Source organism: Bidens hawaiensis, unplaced genomic scaffold, assembly GCF_021521415.1.
Source record: "Bidens hawaiensis isolate Kalapana, Puna unplaced genomic scaffold, B.hawaiensis_p1.1 tig00009570_1, whole genome shotgun sequence".
Taxonomy (NCBI): domain Eukaryota; kingdom Viridiplantae; phylum Streptophyta; class Magnoliopsida; order Asterales; family Asteraceae; genus Bidens; species Bidens hawaiensis.
Window position 1 is genome coordinate 188,310 of NW_027491715.1, and position 25,837 is coordinate 214,146.

The window sequence follows — 25,837 nt, forward strand, 5'->3', positions numbered from 1 at the left end:
TATAACTAGTCTAAAAGACTTCATAGAAGACATCAATCACATATAATCTTTTTAAGATTTTTACCCTTGTTTTTATGTTGGAGGTCAAGAGTTTCAAACAAATAAAACACACCTGGTATAAATTATCATCAATTGGTAGAGGTCGGGAGGGTGGATGTGGGCACATCTTTCATCCATCCCTGGTAATAGATAAGTTACTTACGGGTGCTCATTGATACGGGTTGAGATTTTTTCGGTTCAGAATGTTCAAAACCGAATTGAAAAGATAATTCAAATTTGTTTCGGTTTCTTATTTTTTACTGAGGATATTTAAAAAAAAAATCTTTAGACAATTATTTGTTGTTGGATTGGGTTGAGCTATATAATAATGAGATAACGTTATAATTAGATTGGGATAAATGTTAAAGCTTAAATAACCACTATATGACATTTGATTAATTTGGTTCGACATACTTCAAATTTGTGAATCCGAAAACGATGTGAAAACCCAATTCGTTTACAAAAAAAAAATTGAATAGAAAAATGGATATGCAATTAAGATTGGTTACCAACAGTTTCGGTTTGAATTTCAGTTTAAACCAAATAATTAACGCTCCTAACAATCATTGAAACCAATGTTTTTAAAGCTGGGCCGTACTGGGAAAGCAAACATGGGTTGAATAAAGGTGTAAAAGTTTGAGCAGATCGTGACCTATTAACTCAAAATTAACCGTACTTGTCCTATTACTATCCCTAAAGCTAAACAAGTAAAGGTGTAAAAGTTTGAGCAGATCGTGAGCTAGTTGAGACCAACTCGATAAAACCTTAAAAGAACCTACTTTTATAAAAATATAAAATATAAAATATGAAATTATTTTATGTTAATGTTATTGTATGTTAATTGTTAAATTAGGTTAAAACTTCCCTCCACTGGACTGAAGCTGAAGAACAAGAAAATTCAAATTCAAGAAATTGCAAACGCAATCGTAAGCTTCCTTATAAACCCCACATCTTCTTATTACTCTCACTTGTTTTTATTGTTTATGATTAACTAGAATTGTATTGTTATGATTTATGCACATCAACTGTTTGATAAAAGTCCCCAATGAAATCTTTCTTTAGTATACTTAAAACGGATCTTATTTGAATTAAGTAAGTTAACCATCTATTAAAGATTGATGCTTTATCAGTTTATGACAAAAGTAATGGTCAATTATAATCAGTTCAAGAATGCTTAGAAGTGGTTGGTTAGATGCTTAAAAATGGATGCTTGTTACAACTGCTTTATGCACCGGTAGTGCTTGTTAGTTGCCCCTATTGCTTAGGGATGAGGTAGGTAACTAACCGAAAAATACTGATACCGAAAATGAGTAAAACCATATACTGAATACCGTACTGATTCTTTTGGTTCGCTACCGATCAGTACTGGTACCCTTGTAAATATCGAAACCGAATGGTACCGATATTGAAAACATGAAAAAAGGATTAAAAGTACCAGTGCCGATTGTATTCAGTAAAAAATGCTCATCCCTACTATTGCTTGACTATGAAGTTCTTTACCCGGGAAGTAACAAAGGATGTCAAATTAATGAATTATGTCTTCCATCACACCGTTGATCAAATTTAAAGTTTTTCCATTTTTTTTCTTATTTAGTTTATAGGTGCAGTTGAATATAGGCTGACATGGCGAATAGCAAATATGAGTATGTAAAGTCGTTTGAAAGCGAAGACGAAGTGATGTATCCAAACTTAATTGTAGTTCGAATTGATGGTCGCAATTTTGCAAGGTAAACCTACATTCGCAATCTTAATTCACTTTTATTTTACTGTTAAGTACTTTTGCTTTTGCATTGTATTAGAAATACACAATGCCACATTTATACACTTTTAGATAACATATATAGAACTTTCAGTATTCTAAATTTGACAGATTTTCTGAAGTTAATGAGTTTGTAAAACCAAATGATGAAAGAGCTTTAAATTTGATGAACTCTTGTGCAAAATCGGTGCTGGAGAAGTACCCAGATATAATCTTGGCTTATGGTTTCAGTGACGAGTACAGGTGAGACCGTGTTTTATTAAAAAATATTTAAAAGATCAAATTTTGAACACTGTATAAGAGATTAATTTATAATTTACTGATTTCCGATGCAGTTTCATTTTCAAGAAGGAAACAAAATTCTATCAAAGGCGTGCAGGGTATTGTTTTTTTTATTAGAAACTTTTTTATAATATTGAAGAAATGTTATTTCTTGTGTTGGTTTATCAATGAAATTGAAATTGCAGCAAGATTCTTTCGCTTATAGTCTCGTACTTTACATCTTTGTATGTGACAAAATGGAAAGAGTTTTTTCCAAATGAGGAAATGAGATTTACTCCTTCGTTTAAATCAAGAATCATATGTTGTCCATCAATTGAGGTTCTTCAGGCGTATCTTGCATGGAGACAAAGAGAATGTGAGTAGTTAAATATTTAACTTTTTCGTTCAAGTTTTAATTTATTAATTTTTATTTTCTTGCATACTTCTTTCAGGTCATAGTAATAATCAATATAATACATGCTTCTGGATGTTGATTAAAAGTGGCAAATCTGAAACAGAAGCTCATGACATCTTGAAAGTGTGTATGCTTATCATATATGATTTATCATTTATGTAATATGCTGCATAGCCAATGTGGCTCCTTATTCTTATATTGCATATGACTTATATACAGGGCACTCAAAAGCAAGAAAAAAACAAGATTTTATTCCAACAATTCGGTATCAACTACAAGAATCTTCCAAGCATGTACCGCCAGGGTTCTTGCATTCTCAAAACAGAGGTTGATGAAACCGTAAAGATCCCTGACAATGATACCCCTGTGAAAAGATTGAAGAAGATGGTTAATATTGTCCATTCAGAAAATATAGCTTCTAGAAGCTTCTGGAATGATTATTCCTATCTTTGCAAAGAGCTAGGATGTTTCGATCAGAATGTGAATAATATAAAACACGAGTTTCTGAAATTGTTTCAGTCTGAGAATAAGTTGCTTCCATTTACTTGGATTGTGATAAGAATAGATGGCTCTCATTTTCACAGGTATAAATATAAACTTATTATGTCAGAAAGGTTATATTTTTATTTAACAATTGTGTATTAATATAGTGGACTTTATACTAGATTTTCTGAGGTTCAAGAATTTGAGAAGCCTAACGACGTGCAGGCGTTGAAACTTATGAACGCGTGTGCAGTTGCTGTATTAGAGGAGTTTAACGACATTGTATTTGCGTACGGAGTTAGTGATGAATACAGGTAAAGTTATTACATCAAATTGTTTATTAATTAATTTTGTGATATTAATGCTATGTGTACTTACGGTCGATTTTTCTGATTTTCAGCTTTGTTTTGAAACGAAATACTCAGCTCTATCAAAGACGCTCCAGGTCCGGTTTGTAACTTTAACTTGGGAATTGTTGGAATTAAGTTTTTGCTGATTTAAATAGTTATGATTCATTATTTGACCTATTATTTTGATCTTTGCAGTGAAATAGTATCTGCAGTCGTCTCATTTTTCTCGTCTACATATGTTATAAAGTGGAAAGAGTTTTTCCCGAAGAAAGAATTAAAGTACTCGCCGAATTTTGATGGAAGGGCGGTCTGTTATCCATCATATGAGATTATTAGAGACTATTTAACTTGGAGACAAGTTGACTGTGAGTGAATTATGTCTTCTTTTATCCTTAAATTATATATTATTATTATTTGATCATTATAATTAAAGAATGTTAGAATGCTCACTTGTTAATTGATTTGTTTAGGTCATATAAACAATCAGTACAACACTTGCTTTTGGATGCTAGTCAAGTCTGGTAAAACCACAAGGGAAGCTCAAAGTCTATTAAAGGTCATTAAATTATTAAAATCAAGTAATATTCATTTTAATATTTAAATCAATGCTTTCAAAATCTTGTCAATCATATTAGGATGCTTGTAATACAGGGTACTCAAACACAGGAAAAGAATCAGATGCTCTCTCAGTTATTCGATATAGATTACAACACGTTGCCCTTAATATTCCGTAATGGCTCTTCTGTATTCTGGGACAAGGTTATCTCTCTCTCTCTCTCTCACACACACACACACACACACATCAGGGTAAACATGTTTTTTAAGATAGTTATCATTAATAAGCGGTGGCTTTAAGAGTTTTGTATGCGCAGGAGATGATGGTGACGGATAACGGGGTTGTAGCAAAGTCTCACAAGAAGGTGGCTGTGGAACACCCGAATATTATTGAAGATGGCTTTTGGGGAGCACACCCGCTTATACTTGAAGCGACATCCCCGAGGTCCTAATCCCTTTATTTCAACTGCCCTATTCGGTCATTTGAAAATTTTGACATGTTTTGTTAGTTAATCCTTTTTAAACTTTGACATTCAATTTGTTACAAATAGTACATACTTTATCAATCTGTTCAAAAGTAACAATGATCATAAACACAGTAGTTATAACAATCTTCTAACTGGACATTGATGACCGTATTTTATTAGGTGAAAGCAATGTAGACCGAAGAATGGAACCTAAGATTCTTGTTGTAGCTCCAAGATAAGCAGCTGGGAAAAGAATACATCATGAACATTCTCCCTCAATTCAGCGCTCAAATGTATGCTTACCGTCTCATTGGCCCTTGGACATGTAGTTGGAAGCTGCAGCTCTAGATCACATGTATTTAACAGATTTTTATTGCCTGTTAGTGATAAATACCAATTTTTTAAAGACTTGACACAGTTTCTTATAAGTCAACTGTATACCTTAAAATGCCATGTTCATACCAATGTGATTTTGTTAAATGAGAGTACGAAAATCTAAAATCCAAAACACCAGTTATAAGTTCGGCTTTCACCTTGCCCAATAATAATCACACACATCTCTATTATCCAATGGTTTCAATGAATTCTCTTGATTAATGCCTTAACTCGGTTATATCTTCGACTCTTCGTAACAGATACAAAAACATTTTCCCCATCTTTAATCAAAGAAAGGAAAAATGATAAAGAAAAACGTCGATTTTACGGTCTCTTCTCCAACTCAGTATAAAATGGAAACACCGTTTGCACAAAATTTCCCGAGATGAAGAAATTCAACCTCTAATGGAGTAAGTGAATTAATATGTTGACGACATGTTAACTTTTGGGAAACAACTCTCGACTTGTTAAAACTCACAGATGCGCTTAGTTTGCCGCCTCGATGGCCCACCAGGAAATAGCTTCATTATCCACCCTAGAACTCTTTCCACAACCTACCCAAAATTAATTAAAAAAATATACAAATAATTAAAAAAAAACAAAAGTGGTTTAATGTAAGATGTAACAAAATAATTAGCGTATTTGTACCTCGTCACCTTTCATCGGCATAAGGGGTATTATCAACCACGCTAACACCTTCATCGGCATAAGGGGTATTATCAACCACGCTAACACCCTCATCGGCATAAGGGGTATTATCAACCACGCTAACGGGACCCTGTTTTCTTGACGGCATGCTATCACTCACCATATTTTGAGAAGTCAACAACTCTAATCTTGGTGTTTGGACTTCTAGTTTCTGTGTTAATTCCTTGTTCAAATCCTTCGTTATGAAAAAAATATACATAAATTAATATTTTATGGATGATAATTATGATATCACTCTAATGATGTATGGATCATAGTTTATTCGGTTGACAAAGCTTGTACCAACTCTTCTTTTTCCAGTGTTAAAAAGAACCAAACAAATCATAACATCGTTTTTGTAATCATATTTAACGCATTAACAATTTAAAAAAAAACTGTAAAATAAAAAATAATTTTTTTTAATCATATTTAACGCATTAACAATTTAAAAAAAAGTTATAAAATAAAAAATAAAAAAATTTGGGCCGTATCAGTATGAAACAAAGAAAGTACCTATGCATGACTGAAGAAACACTAAGTGACCCAGTACAGATTATAGATAATCTGGGGGTTAAGTAATGTTTCCCACGAATGAGGTCTAGCTGAGAAGGCTGTTCTTCAGGAGACCTGCAAAACAAACACCGTAAGCTCGTCACTGAGAAGGGGGGGGTTCCTCCTTGTGACCACCCTCCGGCTTGAGAATCAGACTAGGTTGCTCTGAATATAAGTGTATATTAAGAGATTGCTAGATAACTGGATAGCAGATGATCTTACCATTCCAAGATGTTGGAGTATTTATAGCCGAAGGTAGGTTTTCTAGAAGGTACAGCCGGCTGAATAGTATTCATGTTCAACCAACAGTGGATTACGCACAGGCCATACTGGTTGGTGGGTAGGTTACGGCCAACAGTAACAAAGTCGGCTGCACTATTCCACCAACTGTAGACTATGCACGTCCCACTGACTGTGGATTGTACGCAGGCCATGCTGGTTGGTGAATAGGTTACGGCCAACAGTAACACTATTCCACCAACTGTAGGCTGCGCATGCTCCACAGTAAGGGTTGGTGAGTAGGCAGCGGCTAATAGTGACAAACAGTACTAGAGGGTGCTCCTCCTCGCACTGTTGTCGGTGAGCTGTCACCCTGTGATTGGCTCATGGGCTGTTCTGGTCAGATCGTCTGTCCTATCCATACCTTGGTAGGTATGGTACAAAAGATCTTTCAGAATCAGACTGGCTCATTTGGGCGGGATTGTTCCCGCCTTGCTCATTCCTTCACGTGACTGCTGAAGTAGCTAGTGTCTTGTGCGTGTAGCCCTGCTGTCTGCGGGTAGCCTTCCCTGATGGCTTGTATCCACAACTGCGGGAACAGGCGGGGTACTTCACCATTGGGAGGCTTTCCCTGCGTGTACAGCTTGCGTACTGCGCGTAAGATTCTATGAGCATGGTGGGTCCTGCGGGAGCAGATGGCCTTTGCGCAGACGTCCCTGTTCAAGGTGAGTCTTGCGGGACCAACTGGTCTCTGCTGGGACCTACCTCTTCAAGTCCCCCCAGTCCAATGTTCTTCTCACGAATGTTTAATAAAGTGAGGTGAACTTTTGGACTTTAAGCAAGGGGTTTTGAAAAGGGTTTAGTTTTAAGGTTCTCCGTGGGGATTCTTCCCGCGGGTTTCCTAATGTCACTTGCAAAAATTCCCGATTTTTTTGCTTGATCTTTGGGTATGATGCGGGTAGGTATGTAACCTTCTCGCAAGTCAGGAGCGTTGAGTCTCACTTGTGTGGATTCTCGTTGAGGTTTTAGTGGTTTTGAACATAGTGATCAATTATGTTTAAACCACCAATTCCATCCTGGAGCCTCAAACAATGTAGTTCTCGACGTTCCCGCTATGCGGGGATGTTATTTCCGTTTCCGCAAGCATTGCCCAGAAGATCCTTCTTGGTTTCAATTCCCTGCGGAGCGCTAGGTACGTGAAGGGTTTTGCCTGAACACTGTACCCGCGCTCGTCTTACGGTTACTTTACTTTCAAGGTGCCCCTGGCATCAATTCCCTGCGGGTGCTAGGTATGTGAAGGGTTTTGCCTTAACACTGCACCCGCACCCGTCTTATAGTTACTTTGTTGCCGGGGTATTCTTGGCTTCAATTCCCTGCGGGTGCAAGGTATGTGAAGGGTTTTGCCTTAACACTGTACCCGCGTCCGTCTTATGGTTACTTGGTTGCCAAGGTAAGGGGTGTTTTCCCGCTTACTTTTGAATCTTTTTGAATTTTGAAATTCAAAAGGTTGGTAAGGATAAGAACAATCCAAACATCTGAAACGTCGTGCGACAGTTTCTTCTGACTGTGTCAGGACGTGCAGGAAGTTATGGTGACGTGACAGAACATGGTCATTCCAGTCGCTTTTTCAGGCGCGTGGGCGTGTTTTTTCGGGCGCGTGGCCGCGAAGTTACTGGCACGTCCTTTCAACAGCTGTTGCCAGCTTGCTTTTTGCCACGTGTCATAGTTTCATTGCACTGTCGATTTCTCTCTCCTCCGCATTAAATTCACCGCATTAATTGCGATTACTATATAAAGGGGGAGAGGGTTATTTGCAATTCACACTTTCACCTCTCTTCTTCTTCTTAGTGATTTCCGGCAAATACTCCCCTTTTTCAGGCAAGCATTTTCCCGAAATCACTCTTCTTTCTGCAAAAATGTCTTCTCATGATGCTGAAGCTGTAGCCGACGATAGGAGTACTGCTGGCGAGTGCCAGTGTGCTCTACCTGTCGATCAGTACCAGTACATCGTCAGGAAGTTCATGCTCGAGTCCCTCGAGCCTGAGTTTCCTGAATCTCACCAGACTGTGTACGATGCCCCCAGTGGCAAGATCGGGGTATATGCTGCATTCTTTGTGTATGGAAACCTTAGGTTCCCATTGACAAAGTTTATGTACCGTGTCCTGGAGAGGCACGGGGTGCACCTGACCGAGGTGCATCCGATGGCGATTGCCAAGGTCCGGCACTTCGAGTGGGTGTGCCGGATTCTGGGTATTGAGCCCTACGTGGACCGCCTGATGACCTTCTATACTTGGAGGTGCGTCCAAGGGTGGTACACCCTGACAACCCGTATTAAGGGTTTAAAGATCTGCGTGACCGAGCGCAGTCTCCGATCGTGGAAGCGGGAGTTCTTCTACATCTCTGCCCGCGCCATCCCCATTGCTATGAAGTTCAAGAAGGGTCAAGCGCTTCCGAGCCTTCACGCTTCCAGCTACCAGGAGGCGGAATGGTTCGCGAAGATATCCCGGGTCCAATCTCCGGTTTACCGGTTTGCGGAGTCCGGGATGGTGCTGCTGGGGATGAGCCGGGTATGGAAGGATGCGTCTCGGTTTCCTATCCTTCTCGAATACGGTTTGAACTCTATTCCTTATGGTATGTCTTGTCTTTCTTGCTGATATTAGTTTATTTTCTAACTTTCTTTTCTTTCAGAGGGGAATAATTTGGAGTCGCTCCTGTTCCCGCGGGAAGCTGACAGTCCCGTGCGGGTGGGCACTCGTGCTCTGGACGACAATGAGTTGCCCATCCTGGAGCAAACGGCGGATAGGTTTGTGGAGGTCTATCCGCCGGGCCAAGAGATCCTGAGCCACCGGCGGCCAGGTAAGGAGATATTTTATCCCGAACCCCTCAATGCTGTACCCGCTGTTGGAAATCCTTACATCCTATCTTCTTCTGAGGAATCCGCAGATGGTCCTCCCCTTGTGCGGAAGAAGAAGACTGCTGCCGGCGTGAAGGGGAAGGAGAAGGCCTCCACAGCTGATCCAGTGGTTCTATCTGACACGGAGTCAGATAGTGAAGAGGTGGCGGGGAAGCCCGTTGGTGAGAAGACCACTGCTCCGGAGGCTACGACCGTTACCTCCGGAGAACCAACGAAGACGACGGTGACCGGTACCAAGAGGCCGGCTCCATCGGGTTCCTCCCCGCCCGTCCGTACGTTCAGGGTCAAGAAAACCCGTAAGTATAATCATAATGCCTTTGTAGATTTGTCACTTCATAATTTTCTTTTAACACTTTCTTTGTGCAGGCGTGGATGTTGACGCAATCCGGGGTGAAATGCAGGGGAGTACCTCCTCGCCAATGACGGTAGGCTCGGTCAGCCTTCCTGAGGCGTCGACCCAGTCGCCTGCGCCTGCATCCGCTGGTCCAGTTGCTCGTTCCGTCGAGCCAACTGTTCCGGCCGAGATGACGTCACCGCCGGCCGTGAGTGCGATTTTTACAGCATCCTTCACGGAACCGGCGGTTACTGCTGCTTTTGAGGAGGCGGCGACCGCGGCGGAGACCACGACGGCGACCACGGCGGCTGCCACCATGCCCGCGCCACCGGCACCGACAGCCGGACCATCAGGTACGCGCAGGGCTTCCCGCCGATCTTTGCCACCTTCCCATCTGCCTGACCTGTTGGATGGATTTCCTTTAGGTTCAGGTGATGGGTTTGGCGGATATCGGCCTGTCATTGACCCTACAGGTGCGTAGGGTTCCTTTGTTTTTCCCCTTTTTTTTTTTATCATCTTTTCCTTACTGTCTTTGTTTCTTTTGCAGTGTCGGATTCCAATGAAGTGTATGTTCCACGATGGAACATACGCCGAGGAACAACCCTTCGTACCCCTGTGGAGTGCGTGGACTGGGCTCGCCACGCTGCTCCTCATGGTGCGTTGGGGGAAGCCATGGCTAGCTACCAGGAGGGTAGGCTAACCAATGAGCTTCGGGTTCTCCAGGCCCGGATGCAGCCGCGCATCGAGCTGCTTTGTCGTGAAAACGACAAGTTGAAAGCAGCTCGCGCCAAAGACGTATCTGAAGCGCGTGCTCTCCGGGAGGAGAACCAACAGCTGGCGGCAGCTGCCGCCGCCAAGGAGAAGGCCTTCAAGGCCCTCGAGGTTGAAGTTCAGGCGCGACTCGAGGCCCGTTCCAAGGCTGCCCAAGCTGTGAATGAACAGCTTCGGCTGGCCAGGGAAACTGCGCGAAACGCAACCGAGAGGGCTGCCCAGGCTGAAGCCGTTGCTGAGCCTCTGCGTTTGGAGAATGAGGAGCTGAAAGGCAAATTAGAGGCTCTCCAACGCGCTCATGATGCCTTGGCAATGGAAGATGCCAAGAAACTCCAGGAAATCCTGGACCAGAGGGGGGTGCTTGACCAAACCGAGCGGAAGCTTAAGGGCGTCGAAGAGGCTGCCGCTAAGGAAGTTTTACTTGCCAACCTTAACAAGAGCGAAGCCGAACGCGCCCATACCGAAGCTCAAGCTGCCCTCCAATGGCTTCTTCGAGAAGCGTTGCCTCAGGTATGTTTAGATTTATCTTCACGCATTTCTTTTGTAAGAAAAGGTTCTAATACTTGTATTTTCTTTGTAGGTTGTGCGTCGGGTCTTTTCAGAGACCTCCTACGATGATGCTATGACCGCAGCCCTCAACGCTTCTCATGATGATGGGGAAAAAGCCGGCTTCATGCTTGGTCTAGGGTTTGTTGAGAAAGGCGTCCCGCCTTCCAACTTCCCTTTGTTCGATGTGGATACCGAAGCCATTTACGACCAAGCATTGAACCAATATGCCGCCTTCCCGCATCCAGTGGTGGAAAAGGTGGATGAAGTAGCTGTTGCTGATGATGGGTTAGCTGTCCTAAAAGCTTTCCTCGAACCACCCCGTTCTTCTGACGGAGCGGGTCCTAGTGGAGGCGGCCCTGAAGCTTGACCCCGAAGATCCCTTTCCATTGCTTAGACTTGGATTCTCTTCTAGGCGGGTAGTAACCCGGCCATTCTTGTAATATATTACTGAAATATAAATCTTTTTGCGTATAAGATTGTTATTTCCTTCTTTGGATTCTTTGCTTTATAAACTCATGACTTGCATACTTAGTTTAAGTTAGCAATTTTCCAAGTGTTCTAGAATAAGTTAACCTCTTGAACGTGGTTGATGATGGGTTAAAGTTTCGCTTCCTCTTTCGTGATTGTGCGGGTAGAACCGTCACTTGCACTTGGTTGGATGGCTAAACTTTAACCTTTATCTGACCTGCGTGCAGGTTTTCCTCATTTCTAAGTATTTAGGATAAGTTAACCTTTGAACGTGGTTGATAGTGGGTTAAAGTTTCGCTTCCTCCTTCGTGATTGTGCGGATAGAACCGTCACTTGCACTTGGTAGGATGGCTAAACTTTACCCATACCTGACCTGCATGTAGGGTTTCCTTTTTTCCTTGTATTATTATTATTATTTTTTTTTTTTTTTTTTTTTTTAGGATAACCTTTGAACGTGGTAAATGATAGTTTAAAGTTTTGCTTCCTTATTTGTGATTGTGCGGATAAGACCGTCACTTGCACTTACAAGGGTGGCTAAACTTTACTTACATCATACCTGCGTGTAGGTTTCCCTTATTTTTAACGTTGTGTTTATACGGGTTTTGCCGCCTTCCACACGTAACGACTTACTTCTCCCCCTTTATGTGGTAAACACCGGCACCAGTGGGGAGTTCATAAGAATAAAGGTAAACACATTATGAAAGGAGAATCATTTCCATTAGAAGTGGCTCTTGGCCTTTTCTTTACAAGTTTTGGAATTGATCTACATATAACATTTGCGTAATTGAGCTCCATTCCATGTTCTTGGGATGGGAGTGCCATCGAGCCTTTCGAGCCGGTATGCGCCCTTTCCCAGAACTTGTTTGATAACATATGGCCCTTCCCAGACTGGGGCCAACTTTCCTGGGCGTTCTTGGTTCGAAGCCTCGTTGTTACGCAGTATGTAGTCTCCTTCCTTGAAGTTGCAGAGTTTTACCCGCGTGTTGTAGTACTTTTGCATTTGTCGTTTGTAATTCTCTTCACGCACTGCGGCTAAGTCTCTGCGTTCCTCGGTTAGCATAAGATCCAACCGTCTTTCCGCATCATTGTCTTCTGGCTGACTCAAGACCCTTGGTGAGGGTAGACCAATTTCGACCGGAACCATGGCTTCCGTGCCATAAGTGAGGCTGAACGGGGTTTCCCCCGTACTGGCCTTCTTCAGCGTTCTGTTTGCCCAAAGGACGTGCGGAAGCTCGTCCACCCAGCCGGATCTGTGTTTCAAAAGTCTTTTCTTGATGCCTTCGACGATGCTCTTGTTTGCTCTTTCCACCTCACCATTACCTTGCGGGTGTGCCACTGAGGTAAAGGTGTGGGTGATTTGAAGTTCTTTCAGCCACTGTTGTAGCTTCTTGTCAGCAAAGTTGGTGCCGTTATCGCTCACCAAATTCTGTGGAAGTCCAAAACGACAAATTATAAATTCCCAAATAAATTTTTTGATATGCTTTGCGGTTGTTTGGGCTAAAGGTTTTGCTTCTATCCACTTGGTGAAGTAGTCGATGGCTACCACTAGGAACTGAACATTTCCTGCTGCTGTAGGAAATGGGCCTGTCACATCGATGGCCCACTTCTGAAATGGCCACGAAGAAGTGACTGGAACCAGTTCGTTTTTTGGGCGATGCGTGTTAGGTGCGTAAAGCTGGCAAGACCTGCATTTTCTGATGTATGCCAGTGCATCCGTATTCATCCCCGGCCAAAAGTATCCCGCGTTGTTTAGCTTGGCTACAACAGCGCGGGGGCCTGCGTGTACCCCACAGATGCCTTCGTGTACTTCCCTTAGGAGGTAGCCGGCATCTTGGTTGTCCACGCATCTCAAGAGTGGGCCAAGAAAGTTACGTCTGTAAAGGATGTCATTGACGAGTTGATAATTCAGTGCTTTACAGCGTAGTTTTCTTGCCTGTGTTTTTGACTCTGGTAGTATTCCTGCTGCAAGGTAATTTATTATTGGTGTCATCCATGTTTCTGTATTGTTCTGGATGACACAAATTTCCTTGTGCGGGACTGATGGTGCTTCGAGGAGTTCAATGCGGATGTCCTTTCCCAAGTGGGTGAAGGCTAGTGATGCAAGCTTGCTTAACGCATCCGCAGATTTGTTTTCGCTGCGCTTGACGTGTATGACTTTACAATCACTAAAATCACGCATAAGGGTTTTTGCCTGGCGAGGTACAGGGCCATGGTGTCATTCACAGCCGTGTATGTTCCATTTATTTGGTTGGCCACCAGCATGGAATCCACGTGGGCTTCTAAGTTTTTCACTCCCATCTTACGCGCAATTCTCAAACCGGCCAAGAATGCTTCATATTCGGCTTCGTTATTCGTACTTGGAAAGTCCATCCGAATAGCGTAAGTATATTCTTGGCCTGCTGGGTTGGTTAATTTTAACCCTGCGCCTGAACCCTCGTTACTGGCTGCTCCATCAGTGTAGAGTCGCCAGACATCATTGACGTCCTGTGCTGGGGAGGGTTGAGCCTCCTCCTGGCACTCTTTTTCCCGCGAAACGGGGACTTCTGCAATAAAATCGGCCAAGACCTGGCCTTTTATGGCTGGTCTTGGCTTGTACTTAATTGCATATTCTCCCAATTCAATTGCCCATTTGGCTAGACGTCCCGATAATTCGGGTTTGCCTAGAACATTTGAGAGTTTGAAGTTGGTGAGAATGGTGATTGGGTGGCCCTGGAAATATCGTCTTAACCTGCGTGAAGCGTGTATAAGTGCTAAGACCAATTTTTCGAGGGTAGAGTACCGGGTTTCTACGTCTGTTAGTACACGGCTAACATAATAGATTGGCATCTGGATGCCCTTTCGTTCTACTAGCAAGACTGCCCCGGTTGCTCTATCTGTTGCGGAAAGGTATAGGATTAACTCCTCTCCCGCTTGTGGTGCTGTAAGCGTTGGGAGTTCGATCAGGCGTGACCGAATCTCCTGAAAAGCTGCTTCCGCTTCTGGTGTCCAGCGGAAGTGCGTTTTCTTCAGGCAGTTTCTCAGTGTTGACACGAAAGGAAACGACTTATCCGCATGGTTTGCCAAGAAGCGATTAAGTGCGACTAGTAGCCCATTCAGTGTCTGAGCCTGTTTGATGGTGGTAGGTGATTCCATTTTAACAATGGCTTCGACCTTTTCAGGGTTCGCTCTAAAGCCATCTTTAGTAACAATGACTCCCAAGAACTTCCCTTCTTCCATCCCAAATGAACACTTGCTCGGGTTGAGCTTCATGTTTATCTTTCGGAGCGTGTTGAAAGTTTCTTCAATGTCTTTCAACATCGCCTCAGGCTCGAGGCTTTTGATGACCAAATCATCCATATAGACTTCCAAGTTTCTCCCGATTTGGGCATGAAACTCTTTGTCCATTAGTCGTTGGTACGTGGACCCTGCATTCTTAAGTCCGAATGGCATCATTTTATAACAAAATGTACCATCGGGCGTCCGAAATGCGGTTTTGTCCTGGTCATCAATGGCCATGTGGATTTGGTGGTACCCCTTATACGCATCCAAGAAGCATTTAAGGCGAAATGGCGCCAACGAATCCACTTTGAGATCAATTTCTGGTAACGGATAACAATCTTTGGGGCATGCTTTGTTCAAATCTTTGAAATCTATGCACATGCGCCATTGTTTGTCATTCTTCGGTACCATTACGGGATTTGCAACCCATGTTTGATATCTACTAACGCGTACGATGCCTGCGTCAAGGAGTTCCTTGACTTGGGTTCTACACGCGTTAGTTTGTTCAGGCCCCATTACCCTGCGCTTTTGTACGATTGGCGTAACAGCCGGATCGCATTTGAGCTTATGCTCCGCCTTACTTCGGGGTACACCAGTCATGTCAGCTGGTGTCCACGCAAAGATGTCAGCGTTTTTCTGCAGTAAGCGCTTGAGTAAGGTGCGGGTGGGATCAACAATTGTTGGTCCAATGGTAACGGCCTGGTCGGGGTATTTGCCATTGAAGGCCCATTTTTCTGGTTCAGTGACGGTTGGTTTAGCCTTCTTCGGTTTGGGTTTAGATGAGACAGATGCAATGCATACCTGGGGAATGCCAGAGATCATTGCTACACCCTCAGCTGTTGGCCATCCCATCATGCCGTGGACTGAAGATACCACGGCGTTGAATCTTGCCATCCCATCTCTTCCGAATAGGATGTCGTATGTGTGGTGTGGCTTTTTCATCACGACAAAATCCACGTCTTCTGTGCGTGAATGATTCCCATCAGTAAGAGTAACGGGGAAAGATAGGATACCCAGGGGTGTTTCTGTACTGCCATCAAACCCTTCCATTGAAGCGTAGACCGTTTCCAAGCGTTCCTTGTCTTCATCATCCAGCTTATCAAAGAACTGCCTGTACATCACTGTCGACGAAGCGCCGTTGTCAGCAAGAGTGCGGGAGGTGATGTAGTGCCCCAGCTGGCTTCTGATGACGATGGGGCCTTCTTTGCTGGGGCCTCCTGGCACTCGCGGGAAGCGCACCTCAGCTTCCTTCCACGCGCATGGTTCTATCACCCGTCTTTTTCTTCCTCTGACCTTGCCATGAACCATGTTGATGCTGATGTCGACGGGCTTTCGTCCGTTACCTCTGTACCGGTTGTCATTCCTTCCTCCCTTCCTGATCGATGCCACGAGATGTGCAAGCCTTCCATCCTTAACAAATGTTTCAATAATATCCTTCAAGGATGTGCACTCTTCAGTACCATGACCCTTTGTCCCGTGGAAATCACAGGATTTGCTTTGATCCGCATTAGGTTTCTGCCGGATCGATGGGGCTTTGGGCCATGGCAATTTTTCCGTGGCAAATATCTCCGTGACGCTCTTTGTGAGTGGCGTCCACCGGTGTTTTCGATTTGAAGGGTGTGTGTTGTCCCTTCCGCCAACAAGAGGGCGAGAGCTGGATGAGGTGTCAAAGTTTACCCTTGACTGCCAAATACCTAGCCTCCTCTTTTTGTTCTGCCGGGCGATCCGGACATTGTTCTCTCTTGTCCTCTGCGTGTAGAGGTGCGTACTCTGGGGAAGGTCCCTTCCCAGTTGCTTTTCCGTCTCGGCAAAGCGCTTTGCCGCCGTCATGATGGCATCCCATGTGGATGGCATGCCATCCTTACCCGTCAACGTGCGGATAAGTTCTGGGTATTCGGCGCCTTGGATGAAGGCGGCGCGAACCAGATCCTCACTTATGTTGCCGAGACTAAGCTTTTTGGAGTTGAAGCGAGTGATGAAGTCTAGTAAAGATTCATCCTCCTCTCTCACGCAGTTGAGGATCGTCCACTGCTCTTCAGTGTACTTCCTCTGTTGGCTGAAGTGCTGGCTGAACTTGTTCTGAAAGTCCGCCCAGTCATATATGTGGTGGATCGGTAAACGATCGAACCATGCCCTGGCTGCTCCGACCAGAGTCATCTGGAACATGAAACAAAGAAAGTACCTATGCATGACTATGAAACAAAGAAATAAGTGTTTATATTTTGAATCAATCTCAATTGATCTGGAGGTATGCATGACGATGAGGAACCATTTACAAACAAACAAACAAACATCCTTTATTTGAAAGAAAAAAGGAAGCAACATTTTACATTACAAAAACAGAATATCAAAACATCACAACATTAACAATACAACATAGTATACTAACAACTTATTTAACCAACTAACTAGGTCCATATTATATTATTTATTCTTAGCTTAGCTTAATATCTTATCTTTGCTGTTTGTTTCCCTTGCATCCTTCCTTAGCTTCATACTCGATAATAACCGGTTTGTTCTTTGTATGCTTTCTTGGTTTCCTTGGCACCTTGATTCTTGAAATCGACTGTAACCGTCTCTCGTTCTACCACAATGTCCGGCCCGACACTAGCTCCAACAACATTGGTCCGAACACCATATCCTGCTCCTGCTCCATCACTAGCAAAATGGGCCGCGCCACGTCCTCCTTCACTAGCAAACTTAGCCGCACCATGTCCTGCATCAGCTGCCATGGCAGTTGCTTTTGCTGTGCCGGCAGCAAGTTCGGCCGCACCGCGCCCAGTAGCCAAAGCAGCGTCTGTAGCTGCACCCGCCACCATGCCAGCAGCCCCAGCTGTAGCTTTTGTCGTATCCACAGCAAACTCAGCCGCCCCACGCCCAGCAGCCAAAGCCGCGTTTGTAGCTGCACCCGCCACCATGCCAGCAGCCCCAGCTGTAGCTTCTGTTGCATCCACAGCAAGCTCAGCCGCCCCACGCCCAGCTGCAAAAGCAGCTTCTGCTGCCATGCCAACAGCCCCTGCAGTTGCTTTTGTTGTGCCTACAGCAAGGTCAGCCGCACCACGTCCAGCAGCCAAAGCCGCGTCTGTAGCTGCACCCGCCACCATGCCGGCAGCCCCAGCTGTAGCTTTTGTCGTGTCGACAGCAAGCTCAGCCGCCCCACGCCCAGCTGCAAAAGCAGCTTCTGCTGCCATGCCAACAGCCCCTGCAGTTGCTTTTGTTGTGCCTACAGCAAGGTAGGCCGCACCACGTCCAGCGGCCAATGCTGCACCCGTGGCCGCTTTTCCTGTTTCCAATGCTATATCTTTACCTGTAACGGCCACATCCACCGCTGTACCATATGTTTTCTGCACAACAGCTTCAGTTGCATGAGCCGTACCCTCGATCACTACCCCAACACCTTCGTTCAAGGTCTCCATTGACTCGGTGAAGCCCTCTGTTGTCCCCCTAGCTAATCCGGCCGCACCCCGCCCAGCTGCTAAAGCGGCATCTTTCACCACTCCCACCCCCTTGGTGGTAGCTTTTCCACTAGCAACTACCCCTTTCTTGCCAACGTCCACCACGGTATCAAATGTCTTTTTTGCAACATTTTCGGATGCTAAAGCCGTACCCTCTACTAACAGTCCAATTCCCTCATTAAGAGTTTCCATTGACTCCGTCACACCCGCAGCTGTATCACTAGCTAACTCAGCCGCACCCCACCCAGCAGCTAAAGTTGCATCTTTTGCCACACCCGCCGTCTTACCGACAAACTCACCAGTAGCGTCCTTACCTGCCACTGCCTTCTCCCCAATATAAGCTACCCCTTTGTTTCCAAGACCCACCACTGCCTCAGCTGCTCCGAGTACCTTTCCTCCAACTATTTCTGCCCCAACAGCCGCAGTTTCTATAAGTCCACCAACGCCCGCGTTAATACCTTCGACGGACACCTTTACACCTTCTTGTGTCTCACTAGCCAACTCGGCTGCCCCTCGCCCAGCTGCCATCGTAGCGTCTCTCACAATACCCGCTGTGGTTTTTCCTGTTCCGCCAATGTAACTTGCCCCCTTCTTGCCCACATCCACCACTGTACCTGTTGCTCCAAGTGCCTTTTCTGCCACAATTTCTGCCCCTATGGCAGCACTCTCAATCACTCCGCCAACTCCGGTGTTAACACCTTCCATCGTCTCTTTCAAACCTTCTTGCGTCTCGCTGGCCAACTCGGCCGCACCCCACCCCGCGGCCAAAGCGGCATCTTTTGCCACCCCTGCCGCTTTGCCACCCAACTCGACAGCCGTCTTAGCCGTAGTCTTTCCGGTTCCCACAGCAATATCTTTACCCGTTCCGACCCCTCTTTTACCCGCACCCACCACCGCTTCCACTGCGTTGGCGGTGCCCTCAATAATCCCCGAAACCCCGTAGTTCAAATTCTCCATCGACTCCGCCACGCCCGTTGTCGCCTCACCAGCTAACTCGGCTGCGCCATATCCCGCTACCAAGGCGGCATCCTTGGCGACACCTGCCGCCTTGCCAGCGAACTCACCCGCGGTCTTTCCGGTTTCCACCGCAACATTTTTTCCAGCAACCGCGGCTTCGCCTAAGTAAGTCGCTCCTTTTTTCCCCACATCCACTGCCGCATCGGTGAATCTGGGACCCGTTGGTTGACCAGCAGCTGCAGGACGGTACTCTTGAGCATACTGTCTTCTATCTTGAACTACGTTATCTTTTTGAGTGACTCCGTAATTCATATTTTTTGATGAGGCTAAGGTTGCAGCAGACTGGTTTTTTTTACCATGTATTATTCTACTTTGATCATCCTGTATTCCACCAGCTGCTGTGCCATGAATGGTTTCAACAACACGGTGCACTACAGCCGCAGTACCCGGAGCGGGTTGGGCACCGGAATCCATGACGGTTAGTGATTCGTAATGAGCCACTTGTGGGAGCTCACCTTGAGCCACATGAATATTAATATTCCTCTCTTCTTGATTACTCTTGTTCTCTCTTCTGATTAGCTGCTCTGAAGACATGTTTGGTTTGATGACAGTAATGATAATATGGAATATTTTGATAGTGTGCTTGTAGATTCAAATACTATTTCTTCGCTTTTGTTTGGATGACTGATTATGTGTACATGTGAGTGATGATTTAAATAAGGTAGATGTCGGTTTTAATGAGGTGACGTGGAGGGACGTGGGAGAGGACACCGGTACTGAGTCAGCTAGCTATTGGTCGGTAGGAACTAGTTTTAAGCTGCTGCTTGTTAAATTAAAAAAATAAAATCAGTGAGAGTGACACCGAATATCTTACAAGATCATGACGTGGAGTGATACGATGTAAAGGGAGGCATGAATCAGCATTTATTTAGATTAGACGGTGGTTTCTGGACACAACTTATCTCCTAGATTCATCATAAAACATTTTTGATCCACGCCATATATATTTTGTTTTGTTCCTTTCTTGTCGACCATTGGATAATATTTCACCGCCTTCAACGCAGTCAAAAGTTATCTAAACATGCATGGAACGAGATTTTATTTTCGTGTTCGCTCATTAAAGAAGTGATCGTGTTTACGAACACAAAAAACATTAATAAAATCTATGGAGCCTATAGATTGAGATTGATGTATTCATAAATATGAATAATGAAAAAACAAATGGGAACAACAGAAAAACAATGTGAGAATGTGGTTTCCTATTTTATGTTAGCAGTAATATAATATAATAATGATTAGACAATATATAAAAAGGCACGAAAAACTTTTATGAACAAAATATACAAACGAACATGAACAAATGTTCATGAACACAATCCCGAACACTCAAGAACACAAACTAATGAACAAACGGGGGCTTTGTTCATGTTCGTTTGTTTAACTTTTTTCTTTTGAAAGACCAATTTTATTTAAACCAAAAAAGGACCACCTATAAGATAAAAGTAACCCCAAAACAAACAAAAGTAAAAGCAAAATCAAGAAACAAAATCAAAACATACATCTTATTAAATTGGAATATTCACGAAGTTGAACCGGCTCCATTTTTCCCACTCTAAGCACGTTTATTAGCTTCTTTGCTTCACCCACATTAAGGATGCCGATTTGATGTCGTTCATCAACTTTGATAATACAAATGGAATATTATTAAAAAAACAATCGTTTCTAGATAGCCATATCATCCAACAAGTTATCGCTGATACAGATTGCGCCGCAAGACACAACTCTTTGTTCTTTATTTTCTGACTTCGATATTCAAGAATTTCTTCCACCGAATCAAAATGAATCCATATAGGTAATTTTACCCAATCATGTAATATTGACCAGATCACCTTGATAACCTTGCAATTCACAAACAAATGGTTGGACGTTTCAATACTGTTACCACAAAATACACAATTCAAATCACCAAAAACCAGGTGTCTCAAAGATAACGCATCTCTAGTCGCAATACGTCTAATAACAATCTCCATACAAAACAATTTATTTTAATGGGAATCCTCTTGAGCCAAAAAGTAAAGTTTTGAACCTGATAATCCACACTATCAAGTTCCCAACGAAGCGAACTCACCAAAAAGTTCGAATACTAGCCCTCCGACCCTTGCCATAACCAACAATCTGGATTCAAAGACACAACAACTGACAAGATAAGATTAACAAAAATATGATATTCCAACTATAGTTACGCCAAATTGGGCCTTCTTCTCCAACTCCATTTCCAAGTAAAACTGTTATCACTTCGATCATAACAATCAATAACTAGCACATCCTTTTGTTTTTCTCAAGCAAAAGGTGAAGAAAAAGATTTTTTAAAGGAAGTTCTCATGCACAATCAATCCAAAAAAGTGTTTTGTCTCCTTTTTTGATATGAGGTTTTAATCTCGCCAAAATATTGCTTCTTTCATTGTCTTCATCTCTATTAACTCCACCAGTTTGTTTCCAAACACCACTTAAACAATTCTTAACTTGAATCGATTCCCATTTAAGTTCCCCCCCTATGCATTGCAGAAATAACCTTGACATGTAATATAAACACGTTTAATTGATGGATCGAGGCGTCGATATTTGTTGTATTCAGTACTATACCCGATGAAAACGTAAGAGGCACTTCTTGGAATGAGTTCGTGTCGGGTGGTAGTCTCTATGATAAGAAAAACTCGACATCCAAATACCTGAAGATTTTCATATGATGGAACTTGGACATAAAGAAGCTCGAAAGGAGATTTCTTAAGGACGGGTGCCGGTAAACGGTTGATAATGTATGTGGCAGAACTAAATGCATCGACCGATAATGACATCAGAGCACGCAAATTAAACAACATTTCAAGACATGTTTCGTTGATATGTCTATGTTTACGTTAAGCATGTCCGTTTTATGGAGACATGTAAGGGCACAAAATATGGTTATGAATACTGTGTTGTTAAAATAATTATTGGACCCGATTGTTTGTAAATTTGATACCCCATTGCTTTGAAATATTTTAACTTTGCATGAAAGTTGTGTGTGAACGAAGGTTAAAATGTGGCTAAAACATCATAAAAATCTGATTTAGCTTACGTGAAGCAAGAGAAGTCGTCAATAAGTATGACATAATATAAGTAGCCATTAGTGGAAGAGACGTTCCAAATCATACAGAATTAAATCCAAGACATATAAAGCATGTTTAAAATTTTTAACATAAGGTAATCGACGTTCTATTGTATAAGAAAACAAATATCTAGTTCCGCCACTGGTTAGAATTTTGAATAACTGTTGTATCTTTAAGTATATATTGTAATTTTAAGTTTTAATATTTTCGGCCACACAATTTAACTGTTCAAATCACATCAAAAAGTATGTGGAAGTTGAAAGGAGGTCACTTATTTGTTGATATTAAAAGCCATATGCTTTGGAAGTGATGAGCTAGATTTAAGACGTATGAATACATATACTTTTTAAAATGTATAGAAGCACAAGTGTACCATCATAGAAGCGAATCGTGCTTACATAAAATTGAAGCGAATCCTGCTGGCCGGCTATGAACACAATCATATTTGGTTACAGTTTCCAAAACCAGCATGCCAAAACCATAGACGTCTGTCTTGGTGGACACATATCCGTGCATTGTATATTCAGGTGCCATGCATCCGCTGTCACATGCGCAGGTATTAACCATGGTACGCATTATACAAATTGATATAATTTCAAACATAAGACATGGGAACAGAAACATGCATGTATATGGAAAACTCTAATCTGGGATGCAATTTTCCTTTTCTAAGTGTAGAGTGTAGACACAGCTGCACTTGCAAACTTCTAATAATAGACTCCTTTGTCGGATGAAATGGATTTGTTAAAAAAAAAAATCTTAAGACTTCCACAGATGAGCATGAGATTTAAAAATTAAAGGCAGTTCTAAGTGAATTATCACGTACGTACTTAGTCATGCGAATATTATCAACACTAATGTAGTCTGTCTCTCTAACGGGACCCTGTTTTCTTGACGGAATACTATCACGAGCTCACCATATTTTGAGAAGTCAACAACTCTAATCTTTGTGTTTGAACTTCTAGTTTCTGTGTTAATTCCTTGTTCAAATCCTTCATTATGAATAAAATATACATAAATTAATATTTTTTGGATGGTAATTATGTTATCATTTTGATGATGATGTTAACCGAAACCAGACAAATCATAGCATCGTTTTTGTAATCATATTTAACGCATTAACAATTTAAAAAATAAAAAAAATTGGGGCCGTAATAGTATGAAACAAAGAAACTACCTCAGAAATAAGTGTGTTTTTTTTAATCAATCTCAATCGATCTGGAGGTATGCATGACGATGAAACTTCATGACCAAAATTCCTACTTAGCGACTGCATAGAAGCACTGCTTTCACCAAAAGTTGCTTGTACTGCAAGATTTGTTGTAGCAGGTAAATAATCTTCACTCTCATCGACTGAATCGTTAACATATAAAATATGTACGATTTTTACACTTTGATTATACTATTGAATATATTGCATAATCACATACCGAGATCATTTGTAGATGTTGATGCTTCCTTTTTAGTGGATGGAATCTTTTTAAAACCAACAATTACGGGAGCTTTCCGCAACTTGGATTGCATGAGCTTTTTCTCTAAACAAAAGCATAAAATTTAAGAAAATGATTTTTCTTCTTAATAACTTGACTTCTAAAAGTCAAACCAGCAGACCAATCAGTCAACAATCAGGAAGTCATCATCATCATCATCATCATCATCATCATCATCATCATCGTACTCAGTATATCCCACCAATAGCAGAGCTATGGTAGGGTCTGAGGAGGATAAGATGTAGACAGCCTTACCTCTACCCCATAGGAATAGAGAGGCTGCTTCCAGTGAGACCCCCGGCTCGAAAGTAGTTTTACATCAACCCTTGGACATAAGGCACATAACACTTAACCATCGGCACACCAGTAAATTGGTGCATGTACCTTGTCTTTCGGCTATCAACGCCACCACATGATGCCTGATTAACCTTCCGTCACTTTTAACGTTATTTTCACGAGATTAGTAAAATAACGTCAAAATTAGTGCAATTTCACTTTTGCCCACCCGAGGGTTCACACATATGTACACTATATGCGCGCACCGCAAACAGGGCGTTCAAAGCAAAGTCAAATACATACAAATACCTTCTTGTAGAGCATCAATAGTGGACTGCAAATCTTGGCGATCCTTTTCGAGGCTAGATATTTTTCTCCTGAATATATCATAAATATAATTTTCAATCATCGAATGCCATAGTTCTCGGTTCAACTAATGTTCGGACCCTACATGGAATATATAGAATACTAAAAAAACTGAAAAATTAATTTCTTACTTGTTGGTTATAACTATCTGTTAATGCTGAGTTCTCAGTGGCTAAGACTCTGCGAGAACCCGAGAAGCCTCAAGAGCTCGTTGCAAAGAGAACTTTTCTTGTTTTAGATCTTCAATATGCTAATCAAGAAAATTAAAAAATAAACATTAATAAGGAATTGCAAGCGAAATGTACATACAATTATTATTCGTTACAAATTGTTTACACAAAGTCCTAAAAGATAACATGTTCCAAAGCAGCAAAATCTTCATTCTGTTTTGTAGAATTATAATTATTTCTTTTCTCCATACTAAATTCATTGACACCCTGCCTAAACGGGTCGCCAACATTAGCACCAGAAGAATTAATAATATTTCAAGAATCAAATGAACCAGGAGCATCCAAACTGAACGGGTTAGGTTTATCTACAAACTTCAGAACTGAAGGTATACCCTCAAAGACGGACGAGATCTTCTGCCAACCAAGCCTGCTGACATGGACACCTGATTATTTGAGGGTATACCTTCAGTTATGAAGTTTGTAGATATAGATTCTATAGACATAATATGGGACTTGTCCCACATCGGTTGTATGGGCAACTAATGTGGGGTTTATAAGCCAAATGGGTTCACTCACCTATCAGACTAGTCTTTTGGGTTGAGTTCTTCTGTTTGGCTTGTAACACATAAAATATGATCCATTATCACTGGCTGGATGTTCAAAACCGTTATTACGGTTCATATCACCAGCTGAAGAAAGCGGAGGATATTGATGATCTGATATACTGTGTATAGAAACTTGAGCTTGAACATGATTTCCTGAGGTTTTAAATCTTTTAAATTTTCAACCCTACTATTTTTAAGGGCGTCTTTGAGCAGTGTATTACTTAACTGATTAGAATTGCTATGAACATTTTCTTTTGCAGATGGTTTATTGAAAGTGGTTATATGGTTTGCATTGACTTCTTCAGCTTCAAGAAAATGTATTGTTCTCTTTTCATTTTCATGTTCTTCAACATCAAATTTTATACCTAAACCAGGACAGGAGTAGCATCTGTTATTGCCTGAAAAGTATCAGAAACCGGAGTCACGTGTAGGTTGCCATTAGCAGATTGAGCAGAATTATTAGATGCGTTTCTTTTGCCTGCTGCTTTCGCCTTATGGAACTCCTCGAACTGTAAATGAACGTTTGATAAAAACATTGATACGTACCCACGATGCCATCATGCCATGCAATGCAACAATATATATATCAATGATCTTCAACGTGGGCTTTAGTTATCTAACCTTTAATTCATATTTATGCATATTAGTTACTAGAGTAGTGGGTAGAAAAGTGGGCATGTAGTTTTTATTTGGTTATAGCCTATAAATAGGCAAAGTTTGTTTAATGTTTGAGAGGAATGAAAATATAGAAAATTGTCAGCAATGTCGTGTTCTCTCTCGTCTATGTTCTTTGGAGTCTAACCCGCTCAAAGGGTCACTATCTTGGAAGATTAGCCATCTCGAATCGGCTTCTATCAAACATAAATTAACTTATGTTTGATAAATTAACTTATTATTATATTACCATTAGCAAATT

At 42.3% G+C, this 25,837-nt stretch overlaps 2 protein-coding genes and 1 pseudogene across 5 annotated transcripts; 1 reads left to right on the plus strand and 2 right to left on the minus strand.

Moving 5' to 3' along the window:
• Positions 1–863: 863 nt before the first annotated feature.
• On the plus strand, positions 864–4,905 carry LOC143532955 (tRNA(His) guanylyltransferase 1-like). 4 transcript variants are annotated; one of them, XM_077027852.1, is made up of 13 exons: positions 864–965; positions 1,641–1,766; positions 1,910–2,041; positions 2,134–2,178; positions 2,266–2,435; positions 2,512–2,597; positions 2,694–3,058; positions 3,140–3,271; positions 3,358–3,402; positions 3,503–3,672; positions 3,778–3,863; positions 3,959–4,066; positions 4,180–4,314. In XM_077027852.1, the coding sequence occupies exons 2-13, from the start codon at positions 1,663–1,665 to the stop codon at positions 4,312–4,314; spliced, it is 1,578 nt and encodes a 525-aa protein (XP_076883967.1). In that variant the 5' UTR covers positions 864–965; positions 1,641–1,662. The 4 variants fall into 4 exon arrangements, with proteins under 4 accessions (XP_076883967.1, XP_076883966.1, XP_076883968.1 ...); XM_077027851.1 differs by having other exon boundaries at positions 911–965; positions 1,634–1,766; XM_077027853.1 differs by lacking the exon at positions 864–965 and adding an exon at positions 4,510–4,905 and having other exon boundaries at positions 1,402–1,766; positions 4,180–4,307.
• Positions 4,540–25,457, minus strand: LOC143532934 (protein BLISTER-like; annotated as a pseudogene).
• Positions 16,791–19,462, minus strand: LOC143532899 (uncharacterized). Its single transcript, XM_077027810.1, has one exon. The coding sequence runs from the start codon at positions 19,460–19,462 to the stop codon at positions 16,949–16,951; it is 2,514 nt and encodes an 837-aa protein (XP_076883925.1). The 3' UTR covers positions 16,791–16,948.
• Positions 25,458–25,837: the final 380 nt, after the last annotated feature.

What these genes read in the sequence shown, in the direction of transcription:
- LOC143532955 (XM_077027852.1), top strand. Translation starts at nt 1,663, where the DNA reads ATGGCGAATAGCAAATATGAGTATGTAAAGTCGTTTGAAAGCGAAGAC. An exon ending in GATGGCTCTCATTTTCACAG is followed by an intron (nt 3,059 to 3,139) that starts GTATAAATATAA and finishes ACTTTATACTAG; the next exon opens with ATTTTCTGAGGTTCAAGAAT. An exon ending in CTTCTGTATTCTGGGACAAG is followed by an intron (nt 4,067 to 4,179) that starts GTTATCTCTCTC and finishes TTGTATGCGCAG; the next exon opens with GAGATGATGGTGACGGATAA.
- LOC143532899 (XM_077027810.1), bottom strand. Translation starts at nt 19,462, where the DNA reads ATGTCTTCAGAGCAGCTAATCAGAAGAGAGAACAAGAGTAATCAAGAA.